This window comes from Panicum virgatum, chromosome 5K (assembly GCF_016808335.1).
Source record: "Panicum virgatum strain AP13 chromosome 5K, P.virgatum_v5, whole genome shotgun sequence".
In the NCBI taxonomy this organism is placed as follows: domain Eukaryota; kingdom Viridiplantae; phylum Streptophyta; class Magnoliopsida; order Poales; family Poaceae; genus Panicum; species Panicum virgatum.
In genome coordinates, this window is record NC_053140.1 from 16,973,257 (window position 1) to 16,985,568 (window position 12,312).

At 45.6% G+C, this 12,312-nt stretch overlaps 1 protein-coding gene across 2 annotated transcripts in view; it reads right to left on the reverse strand.

Moving 5' to 3' along the window:
- Positions 1 to 400: 400 nt before the first annotated feature.
- Positions 401 to 12,312, reverse strand: part of LOC120706697 (bifunctional aspartokinase/homoserine dehydrogenase 2, chloroplastic-like) — a 28,629-nt gene continuing 16,717 nt past the window's right edge. For both annotated transcript variants that reach the window (XM_039991403.1, XM_039991402.1), the window contains exons 7-19: positions 5,648 to 5,700; positions 5,260 to 5,465; positions 4,863 to 4,950; positions 4,673 to 4,786; positions 3,782 to 3,880; positions 3,512 to 3,706; positions 3,333 to 3,415; positions 2,613 to 2,838; positions 2,084 to 2,229; positions 1,756 to 1,891; positions 1,166 to 1,249; positions 998 to 1,090; positions 401 to 891 (exon numbers count right to left, since the gene is read on the reverse strand). In XM_039991403.1, coding sequence (XP_039847337.1) covers positions 646 to 891; positions 998 to 1,090; positions 1,166 to 1,249; positions 1,756 to 1,891; positions 2,084 to 2,229; positions 2,613 to 2,838; positions 3,333 to 3,415; positions 3,512 to 3,706; positions 3,782 to 3,880; positions 4,673 to 4,786; positions 4,863 to 4,950; positions 5,260 to 5,465; positions 5,648 to 5,700 — 1,769 coding nt within the window. In that variant the 3' untranslated portion in view covers positions 401 to 645. The remainder of the gene's footprint in view (positions 892 to 997; positions 1,091 to 1,165; positions 1,250 to 1,755; positions 1,892 to 2,083; positions 2,230 to 2,612; positions 2,839 to 3,332; positions 3,416 to 3,511; positions 3,707 to 3,781; positions 3,881 to 4,672; positions 4,787 to 4,862; positions 4,951 to 5,259; positions 5,466 to 5,647; positions 5,701 to 12,312) is intronic.

Sequence of the window (12,312 nt, forward strand, 5' to 3'; positions counted from 1 at the left end):
GTCGTTGACTGTCTACCCTTTTTTTTTCCCTCGAGGTGTTAATTGGTACATAGCCATAGCCTCACCAGTTTTATGTTGTCGTTGACGGTACAACTACCTTTTTTAATTACCGTTTGCCTACTGGGATTTCAATATTTGTTCTAGGGAATAATTGGTGATCCATAGGTGCACCTCCAACTCTTTTTAATTCAAAATTTTATACTACTTCAAAATAAAATCTTATTTTAGAAAAAGTAGTACAAAACTTTGAAATAAAAAAGTTGAAGAACCAATTAACATCTCTAATTTGTTCATCACGTTCCATTGCAGCTTACTGTTTGCATTGCTTGCATTGGCTAGCATTGCGAGGTGAGCAAGCACCCCATTCGGGTCCGAGGATTTGCAGATCGAAGCACAGCAATAGGCACAAGCAAACATTATTGAGTTGGCACTTCATTATCAATTCGATATGAATTCTGGATTCGATGAAACACCACACCGCCCAGTCGGCTAGCCCAAAGCCGAACCTTTGCTAACCAGAGAGGCCTTATTTCCGGGCACTTATATTGAGAGCAATGCAAGTCCATCCATAAACGGGATCAAACGGAGGCATCATACTGGACAATCGTGTCCGTCTGCCCCTGGAAATTTGTCAGCAGCCCAGATCTATGAGGGAGCGCCGAGGGAAGATGCCAGCCGCAGCATGTCGCAGAAGACGCCTCCGGCCGTCACCTCCGCGCCCGCACCTGGCCCCCGCACGATCAGCGGCTGCTCCTTGTATCTTGACGTGGTGAAGGCGATGATGTTGTCGGAGCCGGAGAGCTGGGCGAACGGGTGGTCCCTCTTGTATCTGCGCAGCTCCACCTGTCCCTTCTGGTTCACCGCGTCCACAACTCCGACGTACCGTAAGACCTTCAGATGAACAATTAGTTCAGTCAACTTCTGTATTCAAGATATCTCGGAAAGGCTGACTAAGAATGGAAACATGGAAATCAATAAAGCGCGAGGGCCAACTCACTTCGCCTGCAGCCTCTGCCTCGCTACGTTGTTTGGCCCAGTCCTCATCAAAGGATGGTAGCTTTTGCATGAATTCATCTGCCGATGAGCATGACTGCCATGATAAAAAAAAACAAATTAGGAAGAGTGAAACACAGAAAAGTATCAGCTGTTAAGAGGATACTCTTACCGCAAGTGCTTCTGGCACAAGGCTCTTCACAGGAATATCAGAAAGTTCAAGCGTCAAACCAGATTCCCTTGCCAAGATGATGACCTGCTCCAGATTTTAAGAAAAGGGACCAAGTATGGTGACTACTGAAGAACATGCAACAAAAACATGAAAGAAAAGTATAATAAATTACCCCCGAGTATTGTCTCTCTTACTTTGACAACGCAGCAGAAAACAAAGTTATCAGAAATTACATTTTGGTTTGCTGATTTCAAATTCTTACTCAAAGAAAATATAGGAATTTCACCGGGCGATTATTCAGAAAAAATAATATATATACAAATATTAGGTTTAAGAAGCCATAGAAGAAAATGTCATCAGAAAGACTAGTCCGCTGAGCAGCTACAAACCAAATGAAGTATATTATCTTTAATACATCCTATATGCTGATTAATCAAATGAAGTATACGAGTTGCAAAGATTCTAGTTAATGGAGATACAGAAACAAGAACTTTTGTCTGGTATGCTGATTAATCGAAGTACAGTGATTGGTATCAGAAAGAATAGGTTCAATTTTCAAGAATTTTATCTGAACAGGAAATAAGCTCTACCTTTCGGGCAACATCAGTTCCAGATAGATCATCCCTTGGATCAGGTTCAGTGTATCCAGCTTCTTTGGCTTCAGCAACAACATTGCTAAAGGTCCTTGTGCCTTCAAAATTGTTAAATATATAACTCAATGTTCCACTGCAATTGAACAGAAAAGATACTTTGCATCAGCCAGCAATATCATTATACTGAATCCATATTGAATAGCACAGATTGTAGATCCTAAGTATTCGGTGCAAATATTTTTTCCATGGTTTGTTTGTGGTTTACTAAAACTGCAGAGTGAGTGACACAGTAAAATAACCTCAGTCCAGAAGCCAAAATACAAACCTAAAAATGCCCTCAATACGCAGTATCTTGTCCCCCGTCTCCAGAAGACCTCGCAGGGTGCTAATGATGGGCAGGCCAGCACCAACAGTTGCTTCATAAAAGTAATGAGTGTATGAGGCACGCTGCAGTGTCCGTAATTTCAGGTACTGTATACAAGGTGGAAAAGCATTACTTAGTAAATAAACATTGCAACAGCAGAAAATGTGACATGGAAATTGTTATAGGTTCTTTTAGCACTAAGCTGTATTTCCTTCCCTATTTGATTTTCCTTATTTGATGTTCATATATGGATGCACAGAAGGTGTTTAAAATTGATCTTCATGGTAAAAGCTAATGGATCTCAGTTACAGAAATTATGTATCAATATTCAAAAGGTTTGTCTTTAAGATCACAGAGTAGCCATGATCACAGTTGTTAATGCAATGCTGGAGGTCAATTGAAAAACAGTCAATGATGATTTAATAGCTATTTAGAGTTATTTCAAGACTAAGTTTATATAAAAAAAAAGTTTCACAAGTCAAATAGTTACCCGATCAAGTGGCCCAGAATTTGCTTTCTTATTCGGCGTGATGACATGAATACCCTTCTTTAACCAATCGTAATAGTGGGATGCTACACTTGTATCTGCTGTGCAGTCCACCAAAACCTTGTTCGGAAACACATGATTATCAGACATATGGCGAACAAAATTAGCAAGATCAGCTGGTTCTGCTTCCTTTCGTAGAAGCTCTTTCCACTGGGTCAAATCTATTCCCCTGTAGAAAAGAATTGGGAAAATTGTGAAATATGAAGGAGAACATAGTTATAGTAGCAAAACCCCGGAAGAATAATGTCAAGCTTTAGGTCAGGAAATCAGATACTGGTAAAACAAAGAAAGAAAATATTCAGTGGTTCGAGACACAATTTCTGAATTTGTAACCGAACTATAAGCTGATTCATTCTTTTGTAAATGCACCTGATCATACAGAAAGCAAATAAATATCTAACTTCTTAAATGTTAATCTGTCCATCTAGATTGTTGTCTTCTCAATAATTATCAGGGCAGTCAATAATTATCAGGGCAGCTCAAGCCCAACAAAAAAGAGGACCAGAGAAGTTGTAGGTACAGTGCCCCTTTCACTAAATCAGAGCAAAGGATTTATTGAACAAAGCTTAGCATTTTCTTGAGTTCTGACTAATAGAAAAGTAGATTCTTCGAAGCAATACAGCACACAATACACAAAGAGGAAATATGAATTGAATTACATACGTGTCACTCAAAAGCATTGTACTTGAGCCAGTTATTCCAATGACACGCAGATCAATGTTCATATTTTCCTTGAGAACAGCAGCCTGCAGAAAACGTTAAATGGGTACAAGTGCAGAAATGCTCTGAGATCCAGCAGAGGAATGATTGGATAATGCTCAAAAAATTAGGACAGTAGATACCTGATCCTTCAGCTGGTTAAGGAGTGTCCCACCAATTAAACCAGGTCCAATGATTCCGACAGCAAGAGTGGTTTTGGAGAGGAAGAACCTTGAGTGAGCAGCTCTCAGAGCCCTTACACAATCTTCTTGCTTCAATACAACAGTAATATTGTATTCACTGCACCCTTGAGCTATTGCTCGAACATTAATGTTTGCCTGCATCAGTTATCATAGGTTCATAAATCCAATAATGGAATTCCCACTCTAACCAAATTCAGCAATTTATAATACCTTTGCTAACGCATCAAAAAGCATTGCACTCACTCCAGGAGTGCTGGCCATCCTCAAGCCAACAACAGCAAGAATGCTACAACCATTAATAACTTCAACCTGAAATTAATTATTTGCATCCTAATAATTTATAATTGATTCAAATCCAGACAACAAAACATTTGCTATAAGTTCACATCACAACTCAGTAAGATATTTGTGTTAGTAATATCACATCTGTAAAGTGCAAACAGGACAAGGGAAATACAGAACTAAACTACATTTGACTATTTGAGCAGCACTCCTATGGCCTTTTGTTTACTGTTGCTGAACATTTGGAGGCGGCCTTTGACACCCAGTCATTGTACTAAACATAGAATAAAATGAGCTTATCTTCAATTTATTCTTTAGTGGCTGCAGCATCAAGTTAACATTTCAGGGTGTGTTTGGCATGGCTCCAACTCCAGAAAATTCTTGGAGTTCTTGGAGCTGCTCATACTCAACTCCAGAAATTCTTGGAGCTAGAGTTGTAAATAAATCATTTGCTGAGTCATTATACTTTAAAAAAATAAAATAAGAATATTTTAATCTACTTTACAAACTTCAGCTCCAGCATGGATCTCAGAGCTGGAGCTATGCCAAACAGGCCATATGCTACAGTATGAAGCACTATGTTCACAACTTCGTGCTCTTGCTTCAAGAAATTTGCATCAACATGTGGGATGATGCTACTAGGATATAAGGTTCGCTTGGGGACATGTGTCAGATTATCCTAGTCATGTTTGCTCAAGATGAGGAAGCTTAATACATTTAGACTGGATACAACATCGTTCCATTCTTGAAACTAGTTCATATTTAAGTCATGTTTGTCAAAGCAAGTATTCAAATAATCTTCGCTGAAGATAAAATTACCTTAGATAACCTCCCTGCTGCTAATGCCTCGCGAAACCTAACATGCAAGGCAGCAGAGACTGCAGCAACTTCCTTTTCTGGAACAGCAAAGCATATGGAATGTTCACTGCTAGCCTGCACGATAATTTGTGGTGAGGAAGAACCTAGATGAATCGTATGTATGCACCAAAGATAAAAAGACATTATCTACCTGAGATATCATGATAACATTAGCGCCAACATCTTTTACAACACTAAATATGGCACTTGACGTACCTGGAACACCAGCCATTCCAGTTCTGCAATGAAGAATCAGTGACTACTTCCAACACTAAATATGGCAATTGAAGAGATATTTTTTTTAACAACTACATAGTCAGGCTATCCCATTGTAACACCTATGAATTTATTCTCATTGAGTTAACATTGGAAGATCAGCCAAAAGAAGAATCTAGAGTTGACATTTCCAACAGACAGATCACCAGTTTTCTTTTGAAGCTAAAGAAGATCATGGAAGTTCATCATCACAACAGTTAATGACTAAAAGAATAAGGAATTAACTGTTACTGTTTACAACTAAAGAAGTTCAAGAAATGAAACTAACTTACCCTTCAACATTGACAAGGGCCAAGTTATCAATAGTAGCAAATGATTTGACACAAGCATCTAAATCACCATTATCATTGGCAGGCTGCCTGCAAATCATAGTTCCAGGGGCAGAGATATTGAACATGTTCCTAATAACAATGGGGATGTTGTCTTTCATCACAGGTATAATGGTGCGGGGATGCAACACATTTGCACCAAAATATGACTGCATAGAACAAATTTGAGTAAATCGATGAGCTTTAGTGTTCTAAGAGATCAAATAGCTTAGGACAGAAAGAATGATCTTAGAGCATACGGAGTAAGAACAGCGGCACCCCCATTGTTTAAACATAGCTAAAAGATGGGTGCAAGCAAATAAACATGTGTCCCAAGGATAGAAAAAATTACCATTTCCCAGGCCTCCTGGTAGGATAACGTGCTTAAGATCACAGCCTCACTAACTGCATTAATGAAATGCTTTTTCAATCAGATATATATTTAACTCCACAGTACAAGAGAAGAAACATTGCCTTGTTCTAATAGACAACTAGACAAGTCCAACATGTTTGGTTTTCGAGATTTCAAAATGCATATTTATTGGATGTTTTTTGTTCAAAAACTTCATTTGCATCATGCACTATTTTGACCGAGATGCATCCAATAAGTAAACAAACCAGGCATACCAGCCTGATAGGCCGACAACCGCTCCCCCGACCTGCCCACGATATCCGCAAGACCATGACCTTTCCCCTTTGGTTCTTCGTCCCCTAAGTGCCCGTCACGACTTCGCGAGACGCCACAGGACGCACTGCCACAGTCCTCGGGTGTTCCGCGCCGGTCCTACCCACGCGTCCTCTGGTCCTCGCTGGTTGCCCGATCGCGCAACGCGTCGTACTCTCGGCAGCCCGCAGCACTCGTCGCCGGTCAGCCCACCATATCGCGGTCGCGGCCATCCCGCTGCCTTGATGCCAGGGCCCAACCGCACACAGGACTCCTCAATCCACAATACTCACAAGCAAATTGAACTACTGGGAATCCCTCATCGACGCAGATTAGGTACAGATTGCCGCGTGCGGGCATAGATGGCGTGACTGGAGAGTCAACGTTGGGTAAAATGCAGGAGATGCCATTTCAGAGCTTGTGCTGAACAGCAAAATGCAGGAGATGCTATTTCAGATCTTGTGATGAACCCAAATGTGGCACCAGTCAATTCTGGAAGCACTAAGTAGAAGCACCACTACAACTTTGAGTTGCACCAATTCCAAGGTAGTAAGCCAATCCTAATTTACTGTGTGACGTTCTGGACGGAAATAGCCCATGAGGGCGTGAGCTAAATGCTATTAAGTTGTTTATTTGTGTGACCATGTAGTAACTACTAACTGTAGCATAATGTCATGTCGTGTAAGTGTAATCGGTTCGAGTGCCTATCAAAGTGTCAAATATCATCTATGTACATCGTGTAAGTGTAATCGAGTGTCTCTCAATCTAAGGCTCTAAACTATGTAGCCAGTCATGATGTAGTGTAATAAAAAATCACTCATATATGTAATAAGTTAGAAATGTGATATAACGACTGTTAGTTTGCTTCGTTAAGCATAATCTAGTTAGAATTTAGATTCCTAGGGTGTTGGAATGGTTACAACACGTGTGATATGTATGAATGTAGCCTTCACTCGATATCTGGAGAAACATCTGTGTCCGACGTTATCCGTACACATCTATTTGTATTCGTAACCGGAGCAATCCGTATTCTTATTTGTATCCAAGGCTATCCGTATTTGAAACCGAATCCAATACAAAATGTAAAAACAAATATGATACTAGTGATATCCGTCAACTCCGCCTATGTTGACTGGAAGACTTTCTTGAGTCGTCTCAACATTACCGGTCCCGGGAGCAGGGTTGGTGAATCAGCATAAAAAACAGCCACTCTAATGGATATGAAACCCATAAGCCTACCCAACTTGCTTGGAAAAAAAGGCTATGTTGTTGTTGTTGTTGTTGTGATATCCATCAGTATTCGATCCGTTTACATCCCTAGCGGACTGTGATTACGACTAGCCATTGTTGTAGAGGTTCTCCTAGCCTCTATGTTCTCGTCACCCTACGTCCTCCCCAGTCTTCCACTAGCTCTTCTGCTCGTTTGTCATCCACCTCATCCTTCGCAAAGTGGCATCATCATCCTAGTCATCTTTGTTGTTCCTACCCATTGTCATCCCATAGAGACTACGTGAACCCTACTCATTTCCTCTATTGTTCCTACTCAATTTTGGAGACGTTATTTCTACTACAGTCTATCTCAATAAGCAACCATCATCCAAACTATCCGAAAAATGACCAGGTGAAATATTTTTTGATACTGCTAGCTATGATCATCTTCGGGGTTTTGGATGTACATGCTATGTTCTGCTTGCACCCCGTGAGCAAACTAAGTTGACTGCCCAGTCAGCTAATTATGTTTTTCTAGGGTATAGTCCTGAGCATAAGGGTTATCGGTGTTATGACCCTTAAGCTCGGAGCATACGGATTTCTCGTGTTGTGACCTTTGTTGAGGATCACCCTTCTACTCAACCTTCATATTCGCCTACAGAGTCCTTATCGTTTCTTGGTCTTCCTCCTATTCCATCCAGTGATGATGCCACTCCACCTAACAACCCCCCCCCCACCCCACCACCCCCTATTGCGCCTTCATCACTTACTCCATCTACATCTCCACCTCCACCTTCTAAACCTCCAATCATACAAGTCTACACTCGTCGTCTCACAATGGCACAACCTAATCCGAACTCAGCCATTCCTAACATTTTGGTTTTTGAAGATTCTAATAACATTGATGAGTCACATGCTATTTCTGATGAGTTACAATAAGGTCCACAATATAATCTGCATGACCGTTCAACTATTGGCCCTACTGATAAGTATGGTTTTCCCCATGTAAATGCTATTGTTGATGAGCCATCCACTTATCAGGAAGCTTCTAGTGTTCTGGAATGGCAACTTGCTATGTCTGAGAAGCTAGCTGCTCTTGATTGTATAGGCATTTAGATACCGTTTTGTTACCGTCACATGCAGTTCCCTATTACATGCAAGCAAGGTTTTTTTTCCCGACCGGTTTACCCAAACCGGCGCCCACCGATTCCGGTTTACCGGACCGGTTTGACCGATTACCGGTAGAAACCGGTCAAATTCAAATTTGAATTCAAAAAACTCAATTCAACCGGTTCGTACCGGTATACCGACCGGTTAGACCGGTTTACCGGCCGGTTTGACCGGTTTGTATTCAAATCCAAATTTAAAATCGCATGTGTAACCGGTTTGGACCGGTATACCGGCCGGTTAGACCGGTTTACCGGCCGGTTTTACCGGTTTACCAAGTGGGCCTTAATGGGCCGTCTCATTTTTTTCCTTTTCTTTTTTGTTTTAACTTTAAATGCCCGAAAAGTATGTTAAACGAACGAATTTTTGAGAAAATTTGGCACCATTAGATTCGTCGCACCTTGAAGTATTTTTAGAAATTTTTTGGAAATTTTTCATTTTTTTTAATTCAAATTTGAATTTTGAATTTGGGCCGGTTTGGTACCAGCCCAAACCGGAACCGGACCGGTTCCCACCGGTAAGGTGAACCCTGCATGCAAGTGGGTATTCAAAATTATGACCAAATCAGATGCTTCTATTGAGCGATATAAAGCTCGTCTTGTTGCTCAAGGTTTACAATAGACTCAGGGAAAAGATAATGATGAAATTTGTGCTCCAGTTACTTGACCACTATCCGTACTGATAGAAGGATTAATTGTTGTATTCCTCCAACCCTAGAAGGGTGGGTATATATAAAATCTACACATGAGCCTCTAGATGGGCCTCTATACACATAGGCTCAATATACTCCAACACTCCCCCGCAGTCCGAACTACTGGCACAGCGGTGTTCAAGACTGGACAAAATGAGAGTACAAATAGAGTACAAAAGGCTAATACCCCCCGCACGCACAACTAGCCACCGGCTACGTTGAGGCTGGATCGAAACTCCGAGAAGGCCGACGAGGGCAGCCCCTTGGTGAAGATGTCAGAAAACTGGGAGGTAGTCGGGACATGGAGTACCCGAACATCGCCGATGGCGACTCTGTCGCGCACGAAGTGTAGGTCGATCTCCACGTGCTTCGTCCGCTGATGCTGGACGGGGTTGGTGGAGAGATACACGGCGCTGGCGTTGTCGCAGTAGACAAGCGTGCTCTTGGCGAGCGGGCTGTGGAGCTCCGCCAAGAGCTGTCGTAGCCAGGACGCCTCCGCCACGCCGTTAGCGACAACCCGGTACTCCGCCTCGGCACTGGAGCGGGAGACAACTGGCTGCCGCTTGGACGACCAGGAGACTAGGTTGCCGCCCAGTCAGCGTCGGTGTAGACCACCAGCTCAGCAGAGGACGAGCGGTGAAGTACCAGGCCGAGGTCCACAGTGCCACGGACGTACCGGAGGAGACGCTTCAGCGCTGCAAGGTGTGACTCCCGGGGATCATGCATATGGAGACAGACCTGCTGAACAGCGTAGGTGAGGTCCGGCCTGGTGAAGGTGAGGTACTGCAAAGTGCCGGCCAGACTCCGGTAGGCAGTAGGATCAGCCACCGGATCACCCAGATCAGCAGACAGCTTCGCCTGAGTGTCGACTGGAGTGGAGCAGGGCTTGCAATCAGTCATCCCAGCCCGCTCCAGAATATCGAGGGCGTACTGCCGCTGGTGAAGGAGAAGACCAGACGGGTGAGGCTTAACAGTGACGCTCAAGAAGTGGTGGAGCTAACCGAGATCCTTCATAGCGAACTCCTGCTGCAGAGAGATGACACTCTGAAGCCACTGCTGACTGGAAGCTGTGAGCACAATGTCATCGACATATAGCAGCAGATATGCCGTCTCATCCCCACGGCGGTAGATGAAGAGAGACGTGTCAGACTTGGCCTCGGTGAACCCCAGTGTCATCAAGAACGTGGCGAACCGAGAGTACCAAGACCGAGGAGCCTGGTTCAGTCCATATAGAGACTTGTTGAGCAGGCAGACCATATCCGGACGACTCGAGTCCACAAATCCCGCTGGCTGAGAGCAGTAAATAGTCTCTGACAAGGTGCCGTGAAGAAACGCATTCTTCACGTCCAGCTGGCGCACAGGCCAAGTGCGCGAGAGCGCAAGCGAGAGGACCGTGCGCACCGTAGCGGGCTTCACGACCGGGCTGAAGGTCTCATCATAGTCCACACCAGGCCGCTGAGTGAACCCTCGGAGAACCCAACGAGCCTTGTAGCGCTCCAGTGTGCCGTCAGCCCGACGCTTATGCGTCCAGATCCACTTGCCAGTCACCACATTGCAACCAGACGGACGCGGCACGAGGTCCCACGTCTGGTTGGCAAAAAGAGCCGCGTACTCCTCTTCCATCGCGCGACGCCAGTGAGGATCCGCCAAGGCGTCGCGGACAGAGGAGGGTACCGGAGAGACACGCGGCTCTCCCTCGGTGGCGGAGAGAGTCGCGGCCTGGGACGCCATCCGCCGAGTCACCATGCGATGGATATGCCGAGGATCTCGATGGATGACCGGCGGGTGGTACACCTCCGGCTCGGCTCGAGAGGGAGCCGGAGGAGGCGGCGGCGGCCTCCGGAGCAGGAGGCGGCGCCGGTGTCGACGCCGAACGACGCCGGTACACCTGCACCGACTGAGCGTTCCGCTGAGGTGCAGGGGAAGGCACCGGGGCCGCGCGTGGCGCAGCGGGAGACACCGGGTCCGCGCGCGCGGCACGACCGGTGGTCCGGGGGTCGCGTGTGGCGCGAACGCGGGCACCGGGGCCGCGCTCGGCGCAGCAGGGATCACCGGAAACGGTGCCGGTGCGCCGTGAAAACCTACAGGAAAAGGACATACAGGTAATGGTGGCTGAACCACCGGGTCAGTCGGAAGTAGAGACGCCAGCTCGGGATCAGAAGAAGGTGAGGAGGTAGAGTAGGGGAAATCCGACTCGTCAAAGACGACGTGTCGGGAGATCAGAACGCGGCGAGTGGTGAGGTCAAAGCATCGGTACCCCTTGTGATCAGGGAAGTACCCGAGGAACACACAACGAGTCGAGCGGGGTGCCAGCTTGTGAGAAGCGGTGGCGGAGGTGTTAGGGTAACATGCACACCCGAAGACCCGAAGGTGGTCGTTGCGAGGAGGGGTACCGAAAAGAGCGTGGTGTGGAGTGGGAGCAGGAGAAGCAGTGAACGGAAGGCGGTTGAGCAGGTAGGTGGCGGTGTGTAGGCTCTCAGCCCAGAAGCGCGGGGGAGAGAAGCCTGGATCAGAAGGGTGCGCACGACGTCGTTCGTCGTGCGAATCATCCACTCAACCTTGCCGTTCTGAGGAGAGGTATACGGACAAGACATACGCAGCTGAACACCCCGAGACAGGAAGAAAGACCGGGAGGTGGAGTTATCGAACTCCCGCCCGTTGTCACACTGGACAGCCTTAACGATGAGGCCGAACTGAGTGGACACCCAGGCAAAAAAGTGGAGGAGGGTGGGGAAGGTCTCAGACTTGTCGCGTAAAGGGAAAGTCCAAGAGTAATGAGAAAATCATCAACAATGACCAGATAATATCTATAGCCAGACATGCTGAGTACAGGATATGTCCACAGGTCACAGTGAATGAGATCAAAAACATGCGCAGCATGCGAAGAAGAAAAAGAAAACGAAAGTCTAACATGATTACCTAACTAGCACGCATGACAGAGGTGCTCAGCAGGAGCCCTAGTACATGGAACATCGGTACTACGGCGGAGCTGAGCCAAAACGTTGCGGCCGGGGTGACCAAGCCGGCGGTGCCAGGTGGTGGAAGAAGGCGTCACAGCAAAAGCAGAAGACGAAGAAGCCGAAGGCGAGGCAGCGGAAGTAGGAAGCCGAAGAGTGTAAAGGGGCCCCGGGCTGTCACATCGGAGGAGCGAACGCAGGGAAGCCGAATCCTTCACAGTAAGACCAGAGGAGTCAAATTCGATAGAACAGGAGTTGTCAGCAGTAAACTGGCGAATAGAAAGAAGGTTGTCAACCATTTGAGGAGCAACAAGAACATTAGGAAGACG